General features: G+C 44.4%; 1 protein-coding gene across 1 annotated transcript; it reads right to left on the minus strand.

Moving 5' to 3' along the window:
• Window positions 1-1,030: 1,030 nt before the first annotated feature.
• Window positions 1,031-17,759, minus strand: YARS2 (tyrosyl-tRNA synthetase 2). The gene is made up of 5 exons (XM_090273004.1): window positions 16,939-17,759; window positions 15,949-16,116; window positions 4,386-4,541; window positions 3,922-4,092; window positions 1,031-1,490 (listed from the first exon to the last, which is right to left on the minus strand). The coding sequence occupies exons 1-5, from the start codon at window positions 17,718-17,720 to the stop codon at window positions 1,331-1,333; spliced, it is 1,437 nt and encodes a 478-aa protein (XP_090129130.1). The 5' UTR covers window positions 17,721-17,759; the 3' UTR covers window positions 1,031-1,330.
• Between the last annotated feature and the right edge of the window lie 491 nt (window positions 17,760-18,250).

Consider the following 18,250-nt stretch of genomic DNA (forward strand, 5'->3'; position numbering starts at 1 on the left):
AAATAAAACTTCTGGTATGAAATGACATTAAAGTTGATCAGTAAATTAATTCTTCCTAACTTTAGTCCCCCCAAAAGTTTAAACTGTAGCTTTTTAATATGTAAATTTAATACAATTTATACTGTATGAAAGTTATGACTTTACTAGATTCTAACAATTCACTGAAGTATTACTACATCTCCATTTTTGCATATGAAGACAGTGACTTGCTCCAAGTAATGCAGGTAGCAAAAGGCTAGAACTTTACTATTAAAGCCATGCTTTGCTGCCTGTAAGGTTTTCTAGGAGAAATTTGTGAACCATTTTGTAAGTTTGCCTTTCACTTGATCCTCAGGGAAATGGGGTGCTATTACCTTGATTTTTCATATGTGGAAACAGGAAATTTGCCTAATGTTTACAGAGCTTAACTAAGTCTTGATAACTAAACCCTTTATTTCAATTTGACCTGAAAGCTTCCCTTACCTGGGTAGCTTCTGATATTCTCATGTAATTGGATAGTTGGTATAACAATCTTTTACTTCTTTGGTTACTTAAGTTTTCAGTTTATCTCAAGTTGCAATCTGCTTGGGGAGAGAAGTTGAAATTTAATTTAAAGCTAATTTAAAAGTTTCCAGATGTATGAAATACTACTACCGTAGTAATCTGAAACACAAGATTGTATAATTTAGGTATACTGAAACAGGTAAGGGAGTGGCAAACTCAATTAGAAACTTTCTGAAAAGTTAATTACTGATTTTAATCTTCAAAAAGAAACTACTTCTATTGTAATTTCTAATTCCAATTATGGCTTTATCTAACTCTTCTTTCTAAGGAGAACTGTATTTGCCTTCTAAACAACAACAAAGAAATCAGTTTCCAATACTAGGTTTTGCATTTCTAATGTGGACGCTAGAGGCACTACTGATTTTGGAACAGTGTAGACACTAACGAGATGGATAAGATGTATACTTGATATAAAAGTATCTGCAATTCCTTATACTACCTCTTTTTCATTGGTCCTCTTCATGTCCAAAAAGGAGAGCAAGAAGGATAGGATTGGAAACACAGCTTTTACTTTTTTCATGAAATATAATTTTTAAAACAGCTTAACCCTGGAAATCAGTTTTCAATGATAGTCCTTAGTGTTTAAGGATCAGGAAATAAAATAGGCCATCATTACACAAACTTATTAACCAACCTATGTAAATAATGAAATTACTCACACTGCCAGGCCTAGAGTATACTCCATTACCTTGATTTGCATAAAAGTGAAGCTGTAAATTCTGGAGCCAGCCTTTCGTATGTCTTGAGAATGAATAACGCACCAGTTTGAATCAACAGGGATTTTTCATCATAGCTGAAGCCATTTTATAATGTAGAAATTCCGTTTTCCTATTTTAAGTAATGAAAGTCCATTCTTAAGAATATGCTGTCCAACAACTAAAACACTCTCAGGATTCGTTACTTGTCTGTGATTTATACTGACTCCACCTTCTGTTATCATCCGATACCTAAAAATAGAAATGTATAGTAACTAGATAAATCTAATCACTGTTGACCTCTTCCCATAATACAGATACATCATTATTGTATTTCATTTAAATTTCAGAAGTTCTGCAGTTGAAACCTTTAGCATTAAATTTGTCTTCATGTTTACTAGCTCTGCCTCCCTTTAATAATGCTCTGCTAAAGAAGCAAGTTTAAGGCATAATGGGTTTCTCATTTTGTGGAGCAAAGAGCTGGGGTATCTCTCAGCTCTTGATAGAACTGTTCAGTGGATAGTGGTTTAAAAATGAAGTGAATTGGAATAATGCAGGACCATTTTCTGGAGGGTACTGTCTACCTTGAGGGGAAAAAATCACAGAAAAGAAAATTCCAGGACAATGCTGCTTTTAATGAGCTACCTGTAAGATACAAGTCACAACATTTAATGTCATCGATAGGTTCTTGGAAACTGCAGCTTTTAAGCGAATCAACATGTAACAACCAGTTTTACCAAAGGCTGATGGGTAGTGAGAGTTAAGTCCCTGTAGTACATGTCCAGTCACAAATATATCACAAAACTTCTAAAGACCCAAAACACTTCTAATATGAAATAAATGTGAACTATACATACATTTAAGATCAATAAACACAAGATAATGATTTTTCCAACCCACTCATTCCAGTTGTGTGGCTGGAACTTTTCCTAGCAGCGCAGAGTGCAAGGCAGGCCTCCACCCTGCACAGGTCCCCTGTCCACTGCAGGGCGCACTCACACACATGTACACCCACACGCAGACTGCGACAACGCTAGTTCACCTAATGTGCATGTCCTTTGGGATGTGGGAGGAAACGAGAGAACCTGGAGAAAACCCACGGAGACGTGGGGAGAATGTGCAAACTCCCCACAGTGCCCTGGCTGGAAATTGTTTTCCCTCATTAACATTATTATGATGTTATTTGAAGACTTGCTGTTAATGTTATCTATAGAAATCTTTGGGAAACTTGCTTATGAAACTGGAAAATCCTTTCAAATTACATTGATTCTAAGCAAATAAGGGCAAACTGTTAAGACTACAAGAAAGCAAAATGCTCTTTTTAAAAAGTTGGCTAATTTCAGAAATGGAAAATCACTGATTAAATTCTAGATTGCTAACAAAGTTTTTTGATGGCCTATGTAAATAGGTTTTATTCAAGGTATTTATCATCAAATACATTCCATAAGCATTTACAGAGCCCTTACTTGCACTAAATATATATAAAGCCAGACAAACGAACAGTTATGACACACTGATTAAATGTTGTAAAGAGCTATGAGAGGTTGCTCTGGGTTGGGGTTGGGGGAATAGGGACTGGAAATTTTCCTGAAAGGAGTCACTGAAACTGGGAGAGTAAGGAGCAGTTACTTTCACAAACAGAAAGAGGAAACATGGGAGCAGCTAGAAAGGTGAGATTTCAGTAGAAAGGAGAACTAGAGTATGAAGGGCCTTTCCTTCTGCAAGGCAAATGTGGATTTTCCTTTATCTATGTCATCAAATAAAATTTATGACTACTAGGCATGGTTTTAGCTCAATAGTAAAATATTTAATATTTAAGGACAGACTTCTTCCTCTTAGGAAGTGTTATTTTAGGGTGTTTGTTATAGTTTCCAGATCATGTGTGACATTTTAAATGCATAAGCCAACCTTACTTAGCTTATACAATCTAAAAAATGTCAGTATTACTGAGAATTTGGCTAAATCAAGTAGTGTTATCTTCAGTAGCAGTGAAACTTTGATCAGTAAGTAAACCATGAGAACAATTCAGGAGGAAATAAATGCTTCCACAGTGAGGAAAATTCTTAGAACCACAGATTCACTGTGGGGAGGTGCATGACACCACCCTCAATTCAGTAAATACTAAGTAAACTAGCATATTAGGAAATCAATAAGGTGGAATGGTAGGTGATAGAAAATGGATATTTCCTCTGTAGAGAGTAAGGCTCTTTAGGATAGAGGCAAATAATCTGAAAACAATTGGAAAAAAGAAAAATCCCAACTATAATGTAACATGTCCTTCCTAATTATGAGCATGGACTGATAGCTATGACTTACGCTAGAACTGTAGATGAGGGACTGAGGGTCTTCTGGCTAACTAATGCTCTGCTTTGCTGATCTCAAATTGTGACCATCCCGGAGCTGACTGATCTCAATGTATTTATTAAATGTAGGCCTTTTCCAATGTTGGAGGGAAAACTGACTGGGTTAGATTTAATAAGAAACAGTATTGTAGTAGTAGTCTTAATTTAGAAAATTTAAGCTATTTTCAGCAATAAGTAATCTCAGTTTTCACTCTACTCCAAGGCTAACCTAACTTCTGGAAGGAATGAGACACCATTAAAGCACGCTCAGGAAACCCATGCTGTGAATTGTAACATTTAATACTGTATTAACAGTGAATCTGAACGTTAAATAATCTTACCCTCGGGGACCATCTGGAATGGCATTTGCTTTGCGGCATGTATCTAGGACGCTTGTTCCAGGGTCAAGAACTAATTCAGAAAATGAAGCTTCTTTAAACAACTCTTTTAACTCTTGATCAGACATGATCTCCAGTGCATCTACGCTGCTATGATAAAGGGCTTGTGTACACCTGAAAAACATCATGCAAGTGCTTATTCAAATACATGTTCTAATACCCAGGACCAATTATGAAATGTCCAGTATGTTCTAGATGAAAAGTTTTTGAAACAGCTACATTTATCTTGAATTTATATATTTAGTTCAGGATCATCTTTATGGTAAAGAGAGGCCATTTTAAAGCAATTAAGGCATACACTGACAATCCTTGTTAGTGGTAAAAGACAACCCTAAAGCAGTGCGACTCTAAATTTTCTCAAGTCTATTAAGTAAAGAACTTCAGCAAGTGTCACTTGAAAAGGCCACCTTTTAGCGGAATCCAGCCCTTCTTGTCCATGGACAAGCTTTGTGACTTCTGCAGCTAGTCGTTTCTGAGGACCTCGCTTCTCTGGCTCTTTGACATGCAGCTGCATTATGTGGTCAATCTCCGGGAGGGGCAGAAAAGTGAAGAGCTTCAGGTACCTTCAGGACCAAAAAGAGTTAAGATTTATATCACATACCTAATTTTTATCTCCCACTTCCTTTACTTTCAAATTTATTTTTAATTGCAAAACATAACAAATAGGCAGAAATGTACCGAATATAATACAAGACAATAATTTTAAACAGGTCACCGGACTGAAGATGTTACTATTTTGCCATTTTTGTTTCAGATCTTTTAAAAGTCACAGCATAACACAGAATAAAGGCCCCAGCCCCATCATATTCTCCTTGCCCTCAGAGATAACCACCAATCTAAATTTGTGTGCATCCTACCCAAGCATGTTCTTTACTTGTTTTTCCTGTATGTGCCCATAAGTTTTAGAAAATATTATAATTTAAAAACTGACAGATATTTTATATGTATCCTTTTTTAAAACATTTTCTTTAGTGAAAAACAAAAGTAAACAAATCACACATAACTTAATGTAAACATAAAGCAAACATCTAGGCAGATCGAAAGCACTACCCCTACCTGATAAGAATGGTGTTGCTCAGAGAACCATGAGGATGCAGTGAGCGGAAGAAAAGAAGTTTATTGAGAGAATAAGCAAGTGGGGAGGAAGCCGTGCCACGAATGGCCCAACTCCGGGGTCCTAGGGAAGGAGGGGTTGTTTTATAGGGGGAAGAAAAAAGAAACTATTGAATTCAGTTATCTTGCAGCTGTGAGTCTAGGGCTGATCAAGGCCAAACGGGGCTCGGGTTGAGGTACCCCACTATCATGGGAAACTCCCAGACAGCTGCAGGCGGGCGGGGGGACGGAGGATGGCATGCAAACCAAGGTTATCACTACCCAAGGAAGCCCAAGTGCATCACATATCCCTACTTCCCTCCAAGGGAACCACTCTTCCGCTTTCCATGGCAATCACTTCCTTTTTCTTCATACTTGCACCATCTCCGTATGCTTCCCTAAACAGCATCACTTAGTTTTGCCTGTTTTTAGACATTATTAAATGGAACTATACAGAACATATCTTGGCGCTGGCTATGTTGGCACATCAGCATGTTCAGGAGAGTCATCCATGTTGCTGTGCGCATAGCTGTTGTATGCAGCATTCCATGCTATAACCCCATAATGTATATGTTTATTCTAATGTGGATATTCGTGTTATTTCTACTAATGGACTATTGCTAATAATGCTGTGAATATCCCATACATTTCTCCTGGTGCACACATCACCTACTTCTGTTGGGATGTACCCAGGAGAACTGCTGGACCAACTTTTTGTTCCTATTCAGCTTTAGTAGGCACAGCCACATATTTTTGCAAAGTACTAGAACTGTACTGTAAGTGCCTGACATTCAGCCTTTGATTGCCAAGGTATACGTGTCAAAGACATCCATTGCTAATAGTAGTGGGCAAAAGTATATTTACAGGACTTCTGGCCAAGACGGAGGCGTAGACAGACATGCTGCATCTCCCTCCACAACTAAGAAGGAATACAACTAACTCAAAACTAGAAACAACCAGAAGTTCCAGAAAAACCAAACTACGTGGAAGTCCAGCAAACAAAAATATAAAGAAGAAATACTCATCCAGACAGGTAGGAGGGGCGGAGCAAGGGTGGAGAGGACACGGTGTGGTGGCGGCAGCAGCAGCAGGCTGGCGGAGAGTGCAGTTACACGTTTTAAAAACTCAGGAGGGACACCTGGGGAGTGTTCCCAGCTCCTCACCAGACCGCACAGCTCACCGTCCCAGCACTGGGTAAAATCAAGCCTCATTGCTTCTGACTGTGTAAACCAGTGGGGGTTGGGACAGAGGCAGAAACTGCCAGTCTCTCAGCAGAGTCTGCTTGTTTAAAAGGCCCACACGGATCTAGAACATCCGCCGACCCACCCACTCTGGGAAGAACAGCCAGGGCAGCAGCTAGAGGGGCGCCAGTCCGGTGCAGAAGTGGGAGAAATGCCTAGAAAAGGGGCGAGTGCTGGGCAAGCAGCATTGTTCCTTCTCAGTCCCCTCCACCGCATACAGCGCCACAGCGTGGTGAAACAGGTCGCCTGTTACTGACGAATCCCTAAGGCTCTGCCCCTTACAACGTAACAGGAGCAACAGCTCTGCCTGGGACACGGAAGCAAACAAACACAGGAGAGTTCCAGCCAAGATGGAGGCCTAGACTGACACGCTCCGTCTCCCTCCACAACTAAGAAGGAATACAACTACCGCAAAACAGAAATAACCAAAAGTTCCAGAAAATAAACGGAAGTCCAAGGTATGAAGTTAAAAACAAGTGGTGCTCGTACAGATAGGAAGGAAGGGTAAAGCCAGGGAGGAGAGTTCAAGCTGTGCTGTCTGCGGCAACAGTAGCGACGGTGGCAGGACAGCGGTAAGCACAGACACCCGTATTTAGGGGGAGGTGAGATGCACCTGGGGAGCACCCCCGGCTGCAGACCAGACCCGTCAGCTTGCAATTCCAAAGCTGGGGAAGGTAGACCCCTATTGCCTTGGACTGTGAGGCCTGGAGGGGGTGGAGACTGAGGAGGAGCCTCCCAGTCTCTCAGTAGAGAGTGAACGGCAGGAATCCATCTTGAACCCCACCCCCGCAGAACACGCCACAGCGTGGTGTGACAGGTCATCTGGTTGTGACAAGTGCACGGGGCTCTGCCCCGTATAGCGTAGGAGGTATGACAGCCCTGCCCAGGAAGCAAAGGTAAACACAAAACGGTCAGGATGGCACAGATCATGATAGAGATCCCAGTGACACAGCTGACCAGACAGCAAATTTCTAATCTAATGGCTCAGCAGATAGGAAGTCTTTCTGAGGCTCAGTTCAGAGCTTTGGTTATAAAACCTAACAGCAGATCTTAAACAAGACAGGGAAGGAATGAAGGCTAGTCCTGCTGAAATTAACAAAAACACATATGAAAGTAGTGAAGGCAAGAAAACCAGGGATCAAATCAACAAATCGGAACATAGGGAAGGAACAAACAGTCAACCAGTGCAGAAAGAGGAAGCGAGAAGTGAGGAAAATGAGGAGAGGCTTAGAAACTTATCGGACAGCTATAAGTGGGCCAACATCTGAATCATAGGGCTACCAGAAGGTGAAGAAGAACTAGAAATTGGAAAATTATGTGAAAAAATAATGAAACAGAACTTCCCTAACTTGGGGAAGGAAATAGCCTTACAGGTCCAGGAAGCACAGAGTTCCAAAGAAACTGGACTCAGGGAGAACCACGCCAAGACACATTATAACCAAAACGTCAAAAATTAAGGATAAAGAGGGAATCTTAAAAGCAGCAAGAGAGAATAAGAGAATTACGTACAAAGGGGTCCCAATAAGACTGTCAGCTGATTTCTCAAAAGTAACTCTGCAGGCAAGAAGGGACTGGCAGGAAATATTCTAAGTAATGAAAAGGAAAAACCTATAACCATGATTACTCTATCCAGCGAAGCTGTCATTCAGAACAGAAGGGCAGAGAAAGTGCTTCCAGGACAAAGTAAAACTGAAGGAGTTCATCAGATGCAAACCACTGTTATATGAAATGTTAAAGGGACTTGTTTAGGAGAAACGGGGTCAAAACTATGAACATTAAAAGGAAAACTGCATCACAACAACCAACAACAGAAGCTAGGGAATTGAAACAAAGGCAGACTAAGTAGGTAACGAGAGTGGGAAAAGAATTATAGGTATGGGGAACATTTGGGGGGGGAGGTCATGGGGAGAGGGAAGGGAGAAAAGGGAGGGAGATGGTACAGAAATTAAGCATAGCAGGAGGGAGTGGAGTATATAGGAAGATGTTGAGAAGAACTATGCACAACCAATTGGCATGGACTAAGGGGGGGGACAACTGGAGGGAGAGGGGTCACTGGGTGGAGGGGAACAAAGGGAAAAGTAATTGGGACAACTGTAATACCATAAACAATAAAGCATATTAAAAAAAAGTTAAAAAAATCTATTTACAGTTGTCAAATGGAAGTAATACAATAATTAAACAATATAAGAATAAACTTTCACGGACTCACAGCTGTAAACCTACTCTTGCCAACCCTTATATAATACAGCTGGAAGCAGGCAGCCCCACTTAAGAAGTTCCCCTTTTAGAAAGCTCTGGGTAACCCAGATAACTGACCGCTTGAGTAATCCCATGCTTGACTCAAATAAAGGCAGAGCCTGAGATCCACATTCCCTCTTCCTCCTCTGTGACTTTGCCATGTGGCCCTCGGGGTGCCATGTACCTCCAGGACTTGTAATAAGTCTTGTTTTTCCAAAGTCCCCAATGGCTGCTGCTGAGGTGCGTCCAGCAGCCGTAAGAACCAAAAGGGCGGGTCCGGCCCCAGCACTAGCTCCTGTCCAGGCCATGTCTGTGGGGGCTTGCCACAAGCAGTGTGCGCCCAGGTGAGCGCCACAGGCATTTTTAGCCAATAGCAGCACTGTAACTAGGCCGAGACCGTCGTTGGCAGGACTGCACACCTGCACTGCAGGGATGCCCTGTAGCCTTGCCTAGCTTACGAACTGGCTAACCCAGTGGGAACACCACTTGGGAAGGCAGCCCCGCTTGCTGGCACGTGCTCTTGCATATTGCCTCTGCCATGTGTTGTCTGTGGTATCTATCCCAAAGTGTCACCACTGCCATAAAACTCAGTGATCACACAGCAGTGTGATCAAGGCCATATGGTCCAACAAGATGATCAGAATGCTTAATTGACTACCTATGTACTGAGGGTCCTCCATGCCTCGCAAGTTGAGCTCGGTAAAGCTGTTCTCACCCCCACCAGGTGAGCCTTTGGGCTAATGGCCGGAAGGAAAGGATATTCCAGTAGGGAAGGAGGAGGGAGACCTCCCACTGCCACCACTCAGTGGTGGGTCACACCAGAACTTTGTGTCCTAGCCTGGAATAGTCAAACAGCCTTGCAACGTGACAGGACCACGGAAGAGGAAACAATACAGCAAGGCTTGCTCTATCACTGTGGCCACTACATTTGCTGTGTCCATCTCTGTGCCCCCAACTCGATGGCATATCATGGGTCTAATTCCTGGAGCGATGCTGCTAAACAATTAATGGACAAATATAAATGTCCTGAACATCTTGTGCCTGTGCCTCCTAAGACCCCTGAGGAGGCTCACCAGCTCCTGATAAATATGACGCCCCTATAGAAGCTTCCTGGACACTGCTTAGTGCCACTGTGTACTAACACGCCAACTCTGGTGTTCGACTCCAGAAGACACAGGGCTTCCCCAAAGACCCTGGGACATCGACCACACTAGCAGAGGCAGACCTCAGCGCCCTGGAGAGGGAGGTAGCCCCCTCTGAATTACGCTCACAGGGGCATTTTCTACCAACTTTCTGGTAACAGCACATAAGATTCAAGGTAATAAAAAAAAATCATGAAGTAAAAATTGAGATCATAAAATTACACCTTACCTGAAATTAAAGATTTTATACAGCAGGAAAGAAAGAAGGGAGCTGACTGCCTGTTTCAGGTTACCGGGACCTAACTGTTACCCACGGCTGCCAAAGTGCACCTAGTGGCTGGTCCCTCTAAAGACCCTAAAAATCTATAAACGTCTCAGAGAGCCAGCCAGGCGGTATGTCCGCTTCCTCTGAAATACCACATGTCCTGTGCTCCCTTGGCTTTCCCCTGAACGGGGCAGAACAAAGCAACATGCCTCAGTAGGCGCCTCTGCCACCAACAGAAAAGCTGACAGCATTATCAAGGCCTCTGGTGAGGATGAAGAGGGAGGAAAGAAGGCTGAGGACCCCGGTAGTCATAGCGGGGCCTCCCCCTCCTCACCCGGGTCTTTACTGCCTGGCGCTGTGCCCACCCTTCCATCACAGTGACTGCCAGGGCTCAGTGAATGGGAAACACTAGATGAGAGCTGTCTGCCACTAAGCAAAATTGGCATGGTCCAAATTTCTATGACCACAGTGACCCAAATGACCCTCTCCTCATTTCTGGCCCTGAAGAAGGCCCATTTGACTGAGTCCAGAGAATTCTTTCTACAAGGCTCTCTCCCTACCTATGGAACAGTGCTCCATTTTACTGGGACTTCAAAACCTCGTGAAAGGCACTGGAGGGCACTGACATGGTCGCTAGACATGCACGCAGCATCTGGGGATGCACGCAGCATCTGGGGATGCACTCAGATGCCCAGATACCTCAAACTTACGTCCTCATGTCCCCGTTAGCGCGTTTTCCTCACTGAAAAGGGCTCTCTACCTCCTCCATCAAGAAACCCCAAACCTAATTTTGCCCCTTATGGGAATACCCAGGCTAACTTACACTACGAGTTATGAAATCATGAAGGTCCTGACCACGTACTCTCCGGACAGTCTCTAGCATTTGTCCAGCTACAGCGCCCTCTGCGGTTCATCTTCTTGCAAACAGCAGCCCTCTATCCCCTTCTCTACCCTCCAGCTGGCAGCCAGCTAAGCCTCTGCCCCAGGAAACTATCAGCTTCCCAGCACTTGTCCCACCTCCCTGACAATCGTCCCCATACCACTTTGGGAGTCCACTGGGACAATAAAAATGCGGTCCTTTTTGGCTCTATTAGACACTGGCACCCAAGTCACTGTTACTCCACGCAATCTCTGTCAATTCTCAAAAGGGGAGCCCTACAGAACACTGCCAGTAAAACAATCAAAGGCGTGCAAATCCATCCCATGTAACCACTGGGACCACTCACCTCAGATTCCTCTGACGGCGGCCCCTTGAGTCTTTCATTCCTTGTTACAGGCACGGAAGCACTGACAACGCCACGCCACATGAGACAAGCCAAGTGCTTGGCCTTCTGGGTGGGACTCACCAGATGGATTGCTGGCGATAGATGGTAGCCGCTGCCCCAATCCCAACTCCAACAGGGCACTGAAAGCCTACACCCTGTTATTAAAGATTTGCTTAGGATGGGAGTCATGAAGTCAACAATCTTCCCTTTAAATAGTCCCATTTGGCCAATACTTAAACCATGGTGTGTCACCATTGACTAATAAAACATTAATGTTTGGGTTCCGACTTCTAATATTACAGAATTGATTGAGGTCATTCAAGGGGCTCAGGAGTATCCTTCATAGTCACTGGCCACGCTAATCTGCTCTGTTTCCAGGAATCCCAGGCCCAACTTGCCCCCCCACCACCACTTTTAACTTTTAAAGAGGCTTAATACTCACTTACATGGTTCCCAATGAGATGTTTAAACAGCCCCACAAATGCACATAACCACTACTGCCAAGATTTAAATACCTTGCAGTTGGAACACTGGAGTTTTTGCCATCATACTGATGACATTATGCTGAGAGAAGCACAACACCTAAGGAAGCGCTTTAGGCAGATTTACACACCCTCACACACCACCTACACCAGAGTGGCCGGGCAGCTGCTCCTCACAAGATCCAAGGCCGAGCCTTGTCAAGTTCCTGAGCACCACCTCGTCAAACGTCAATTGCTCCCTATGAACCACCCACCACACTCTGCAGGTACAACACATACAAGGCCTTTTCATTTCTGGAGGCAACACATCCCTCATCTCTCACTCACTGTTTGCCTCGTATACACAATCACGCAGAAGCAAATGCAAGTCTGCTACCTTCCACTGGGCTGTGTTCTGGAAGCTGCCCAGCAGGCAGTCCAACAAGCCTTACCTTTAGCCCACCTGGTTCCACAGTCCAAGTCAGTCCTTGACCGCAGCTGACTATGTCTCCCAGAGTCTGCCCGGTTTCCTTTGGGGCTTTGGATTAAGTGCCTACCCTCAGGAGCAGCCACTGAGCAACAACTTTTGGTATCTTCCTGCGCTCTTTTAGAAACCGAGGCCCTGCCTGGCCAGCACTATTACATACCCAAATTCCTATAATGCTCTGGGTTAGGGATGCTTCCCATTACTAGCCTGGCAAAGCCACTGACGCCTCCTTGGTAAAATGGAAACAGTACCTTAAGGAGAGCTAAATCTGATGCCAAGGCCTTTCCAAATTACAGGAGGATGTGGCCTCCCACACACTCAGCTCCTTGCCCAAGAGTCTTGTAGAGTTAGTATCGATGCTTGTTTCCTCCTCTGGCCGCTTGGGAAGCCCCTTGGAACCTAGTGTCTGAGATGGACAGGGAGTCAGTATTCTTCACATGAGGCAGCTTACACTAAGCAGCTCGCTGCAGGGCTGTGGCGTTCACCTAGCCTCAGGCATCCCTCTAGATGAGAGGGGATTCCTGGGTCAGCCTGCTGGCAAACTTGCAGGTGTTCACCTAGTCCTAAGTGAGCCATAGAAAGGGGCCTCTTGCAGATCTGCATATTCAGACTCCTGGGCTATTGCTTACCGCCTGGCAGTTTGGTCTGGCCAATGGCTTAGGGACAATTTTCTCATATAAAGGCAAGCCCATCTGGGGTTCCTAGCTATGGAAGGAGCCCCTAGTTTTGATCATTGTTACTCAAGTCTTTGCTCACACTACCTGTTCTTTGGCAGAACACATTTCCAACAATATCACAGACTCCCTCACTGATCCCTCCCCAGTCTGCATGTATAGACTCCTCAGGGCGTGACCCTTTCTACTGGCTTGAGAAATGGGCCCCACAATCTCAGGTGACTGAGGAATTCATACCTTAACTACTTGGGCTCCAATGAAGGGACTCCCTTTCTCCTTGGTGGCAGCCAAAGCTGAGATAGATGACTGCATTCTCTGCTCCTAAACCAAACAAGGAGGCTATCCAGGTGGGGACATATTCCCTGGGGAGGCCGACCACGCTCCTGCTAGCAGTTTGATTTCATCACCCACTGTCCTCTGCTGGGACTTCCACATATGTCTCCACAATCATTAACTTTTTCCATGGGACTCCCCTTGGAGAATTCATCTTAAAAATAGGTACAGGCATACCATGTTTTACTGAGCTTCACAGATGTTGTGTTTTGTTGGAAATCAAAGGTAAGACCCAACACCAGAAAAAAATCATAACTTGCTTTACTGTGGTGGTCTGGAATTAAATCCACAATATTTTCGAGGTCTGTAATCTCTCTCCTTATTAAACTGATTTCCATTCCCTTTGGATTGCCAGACATTACTGACTCTGACCAGGGTACCCACTTTACGTCTCCAGAGACCCAGACCACCCAAGGTAATATTCTTTGGAATACTATCTAGACTACTGCCTCCAGCCAGCTGGCCTTATTGAGCATCACAACAGCCTCTTCAAGAAGCACTCCTTACATTCATTTCAGGCAGCGGTTCCCCAAATGGACTGAACTCTTGCTTGGTGTTTGCCTGCTGACCCTACCCTATACCAAGATGCCTGTCAAACTGTGATGATGTCCTCTGCCTACTGCAGGGCAGCACTGCATCTAATCTCCCAGTGTGGCAGGCCAAAATGCACATTCGGAACCAGACAGCTCCCCTGCCTGGAAATACCATCCATTTAGACTCCTTGTCCTCACCTGTTCCCCTTGACTGTCTGAGTTTGTGACCTTACACAAAGCTCCCCAACCATGACTTCTGCTGGCCACCACTAGCCCCCACCAACACTACCCCTGACACTATTATGACGCCCTCCACCACACTCCTCCCTACACTTTCCACAGCGTCAGCAAAGCACTTCACAAACGCCACCACCATTTATATTAAGGGAGATGGAGGGCTGCCCAGACACTGGGAACCAGAAATCGCTGGGCCTATCATCTGGCTCCAATTGCTTGAACCCCCCCTTAAATGCTTACCCTACTGATACACAGGCATACCTGGAAGATATTGTGGGTTTGCTTCTAGACCATGCAATAAAGTAAGTCATGATCTTTCTGCTGGTGGAGAGTCTTGCTTTCAACTTATAAAAATGCAACATCTGTGAAGTGCAATATTCAATTTCAGCCAACTCCATTTAACATTGTTTAACAGCAATGTCTCTATTCTGGGCATCCCTTCAGTTAGCTGCCCCATACATTTCCTACCCCAATTGCTCCTCAAGGGGTTGTTTTGTGCCTTCCAGGGGACCAGTTGTTGCATGTACATCAACAACTTAGCTCAAGTTCAAACCTACTTACATCAGATGGCCCAGGACATTAAAATCTCCCACAATAAATTACCCAAATATGTGAACAGATTCCTAGAGATCACTGACCTATCATGGCTGGACCCTTCAGGCTGGGGACAATGACTAGACACTGGATTTTGGACCACAGGATTTATTACTATAACACTTATGAGATGTTTACTCTCTTGATTAGACAAATTAGACAAGAGTCCAGACCTGACTTGTAACATACCCACTATCACGACTGTTAACGTTCTCACCATTATTCAGATCCCTTGGCATCACAGGGTGGATTGCAGTGTAAGTGCCTGATACCCAGCTTCTGATTGCTAAGGTGTCCACGTTGAAGACATCCATCCTGAATAAACATGCTGCCCGCTGGAGGCAGGACACAACCAGTAGCAAAACAACCAGATAAGGAAGCAGGCAGCCCCACTCATGAAGTTCCCCTTGGAATATCTTGGGTAACCTAGGTAACTGACCACTTGAGTGACTCCTCTTCTCCCTTCCCACTCCTGAATTCTCACTTTATGCTTTAAATTTGCCTATTAAGAGTGAACCCATGAAACCTTAGGCACCCCATCCTCTACTGAAGGCAGAGCTCCAGGTCCACACCCCCTCCCTCCCTCCTTACCAGTGACCTTGCTGTGTGGCCATCCATGACCAGTGAATAATAAATCTTGTTTTTCAAAATGTCCTGATGGTTGTTGCTAAGGTGCATCTGCAACCATAACAACCACCACAGAGGCCAGTCCAGCCACCTTAGCTCTGGTTGGGGGAAATGTCTGTGGAGCTCGCCACTAGTGTGGGCCCAGGTGAACTCCTCACTCGTTTCTAGACAATAGCATTGCTATCAAGAGGCTGAGACCCATACCACAGTAAGTTTACTTTCAACAACACTTGGTATTGCCAAGTCTATGTTTAGCCATTCTGGTGGGTGTACAAATAGCATTTTACTGTGCCTTTATCTTACATATTTCTTATTATTAAGGTTGAGCAACCTCTTCACATGTTTTTGGCCTTTCAGATATAATCTTTGTGAAATGCCTGTTCAAGTCTCTTCTCATTTTTCTACTGGGTTGTCAGTCTTTTTCTCATTGGCTTATAGAAATTCTTTATATTTATTTGAGTAGAAACTCTATCAATTAGCTGCATGTACTGCACTATTAAAGATGAATTTTTGATGAACAGATCTTAATTTTAATTTAGTATAATTTCTGTACCCCATATTTAAGAATCTCTCCCTGTCCCAGTCATGAATATATTTTCCTATTTATTTTCTAAAAGCTTTGTTTTGTCTTTTGTAATATTTAGTTTGATGTCTTAAATAGAATCCAAGTAAAAAAAAAACTCAAAAAACTATGACGTGTACACGGATACATACAGATTCAATGCTAAAATTACATGAACTTACGTGCTTAAGTTTTCTCAGCACACTATTAAGAACTCACCTTTCTACTGAATTATCTGGCTGCCTGACAAAGAACTGATACAATTCAAATGGAGATGTCTTATCTCTGCTGAGCCAAACAGCATTGCCAGCAGACTTCCCCAGTTTGGCTCCAGTTGTACTAGTAATTAGAGGAAGAGTGATTCCAAATACATCTTCTCCGGTCAACCTATGAATAAAGAAAAGCTCCATTATGCGTTTCAGGCACAAGTGGTGGTAGGTTCTAATCACTGTTCAAATTTCAGTGTGCTGTCTTGCTCTAATAAACTTCTGTGACTTCCTAAATCTGGATTCTTGTCTTTTATTGCTTTCACAGCATTCACTCTATTTTGGCATTTGTCATTCTGAACTGCAACGAAACCAGTGACTCTGGGCAAGCCAAGGGGAGGTACCGTTTAGGACCTAGAAATGTTTAAAGGCTGGGTGAGAAGAGAGAGATCTGGGTAAATGGGGAGTCAGGTAGAGACACTAAGATAACTTCAAGGGATTAAAAAATCCTTTGGGCTAGCCTTGTAGTTCATCCCCCTCAAGAAAATGCCATTAAAATCTACATTACTTGCCAAATATTTGGAGTGGAAAAAATGTTTTGAGATGCTAACCAAGAACACTAGCTTCATGAAAGGTGCAAAGCTAAAGCAGGGACCACTCAAAGGAGGCCTATATGCGTTCAGGTATAAACAAAGAGAGCAGTTTTGAAAACCAGAAACAAAAAGAGCTATTTAGGGTAATTAAAACACACAATGCGAATCCTGACTAGTGGTCTATTTCCTGCAGGGCCCTACAATACATCCCATACCTTATACTTTAATTCAGCCCTTTAGTTCTCATTAGCCAGTTATAATATTAACACTATTACAGACCCTTAATGGGGATAAAACCAAAAAGGGCTAGCATGAAGGGCGTCATTTCACAGTCCTAATAGTGCATCACCAGCTATTTCGTGTGCAAATTATTTGGTCCCAGGATTGCTCCTGGGTCTAAAGACGCTTACTTGTTGATGAATTCGTATCCCGACATGATATTGCCCAGCTGATCAGATCCACCCAGCTGGACCCGGCAACCATAACGCTGGTACAGGTAGTAGAAATCATAGGCCTGGAGCACCTGGTATAAGAACTCGCACAAGCTCATGCCCTCCGGGCTCTTGAGCCGCGTCTGGACGCTCAGCCGGCTCAGCAGCGTGCCCATGCGGAAGTGGCCGCCCACCGCCGCTAGAAAGTCCACCAGGTGCTGCTCCTGATACCAGGACGAGTTGTCCAGCACGGTGAAGCTGCCCCAGCTACGCCCATCAGTGAAAAGCTGCTGGTGATTAGCTGCCAAAGTCTCGAGCCCTTGGCGTAGGGCGCGCGCGTTGCTTCTCACGCGCTCTGCGTCCAGAGCCTCGCGCTCCTTGGTGCGGCCGCTAGGGTCTCCTAGACGCGCCGTGGCACCTCCCACTAGCGCGATCACATTGTGGCCGGCTCGCTGGAAGTGAAACAGGCCCAGCAGCGCCAGCAGGTGCCCCACATGAAGCGACTCCGCCGTGGGGTCGAAACCGCAGTAGATGGTCTGGGGAAAGTTGCTCGCCCTGCGACGGTCGAAGAGCTCAGGGAGTTCTATCTTCGTACCTGTCTCGGGGAAGAACTCCTTGAACAAACCCCGAGCCTTCTGCACCGCCAGCAACCCCTTATTGCCCGAGTGGGCCTCACGTAGGCCCAGGGGCAAGACTTCCAGCAGACCTGGGGTACAAAACCACTGGCCCCGGGACATGCACCGCAACATGGGCGCCGCCATCTTGGTGGTGGCACGAAAAGAATGCTGGGATTTTCGCCGCGCCGCTCTGCGCCGGCTTCCTACAAACTCTTACAGAATAAACTTTAGTGTTCTTGTGCGCATGCCCGGGTAGTATAGCGAGGCGGTTACTTAGTTACGGAGCTGGCGTTCTAGGCAGTCATTGGAGCTCTGCTGCCCAAGGAGGGATTTCGCGTAATATTTAGTCACTTTAAAATCTCTAAAATTTAATTTCTTCATCTGTAACTATTATTATAGTTACTACCTCATAGGGCTGTTGTTGAGGATTAAGAATTAAAGTACTTGGCACATAACGCGCTACAAGTATTAGCTTTTGTTTAAGTTTCCACGTTACAAAATTGTGATGCACAAGTCTTGTTTCTATTTAAAAAAAAAAAACCTGTGCAGAGCCTGTGAGAGGTTAGGAATTGGTTTAATTTCATGGAGAGATACGGAGTCGGCGCTAAGACGCCAACTTCCTAATACTGATCACTCGAACGGATGAAAGCACCTGTCCCTAGTATTCATTAGCT

This window comes from Furipterus horrens, unplaced genomic scaffold (genome assembly GCF_987537825.1).
Source record: "Furipterus horrens unplaced genomic scaffold, mFurHor1.1.pri manual_scaffold_4, whole genome shotgun sequence".
Classification (NCBI taxonomy): domain Eukaryota; kingdom Metazoa; phylum Chordata; class Mammalia; order Chiroptera; family Furipteridae; genus Furipterus; species Furipterus horrens.

Coding starts and splice junctions, on each gene's coding strand:
- YARS2 (XM_090273004.1), bottom strand. CDS start 17,720: ATGGCGGCGCCCATGTTGCGGTGCATGTCCCGGGGCCAGTGGTTTTGT. Junction 4,542..15,948: donor CCAGATAATTCAGTAGAAAG/GTGAGTTCTTAA, acceptor TTGGTCCTGAAG/GTACCTGAAGCTCTTCACTT. Junction 1,491..3,921: donor ATTCCAGATGGTCCCCGAGG/GTAAGATTATTT, acceptor TTCTATTTTTAG/GTATCGGATGATAACAGAAG.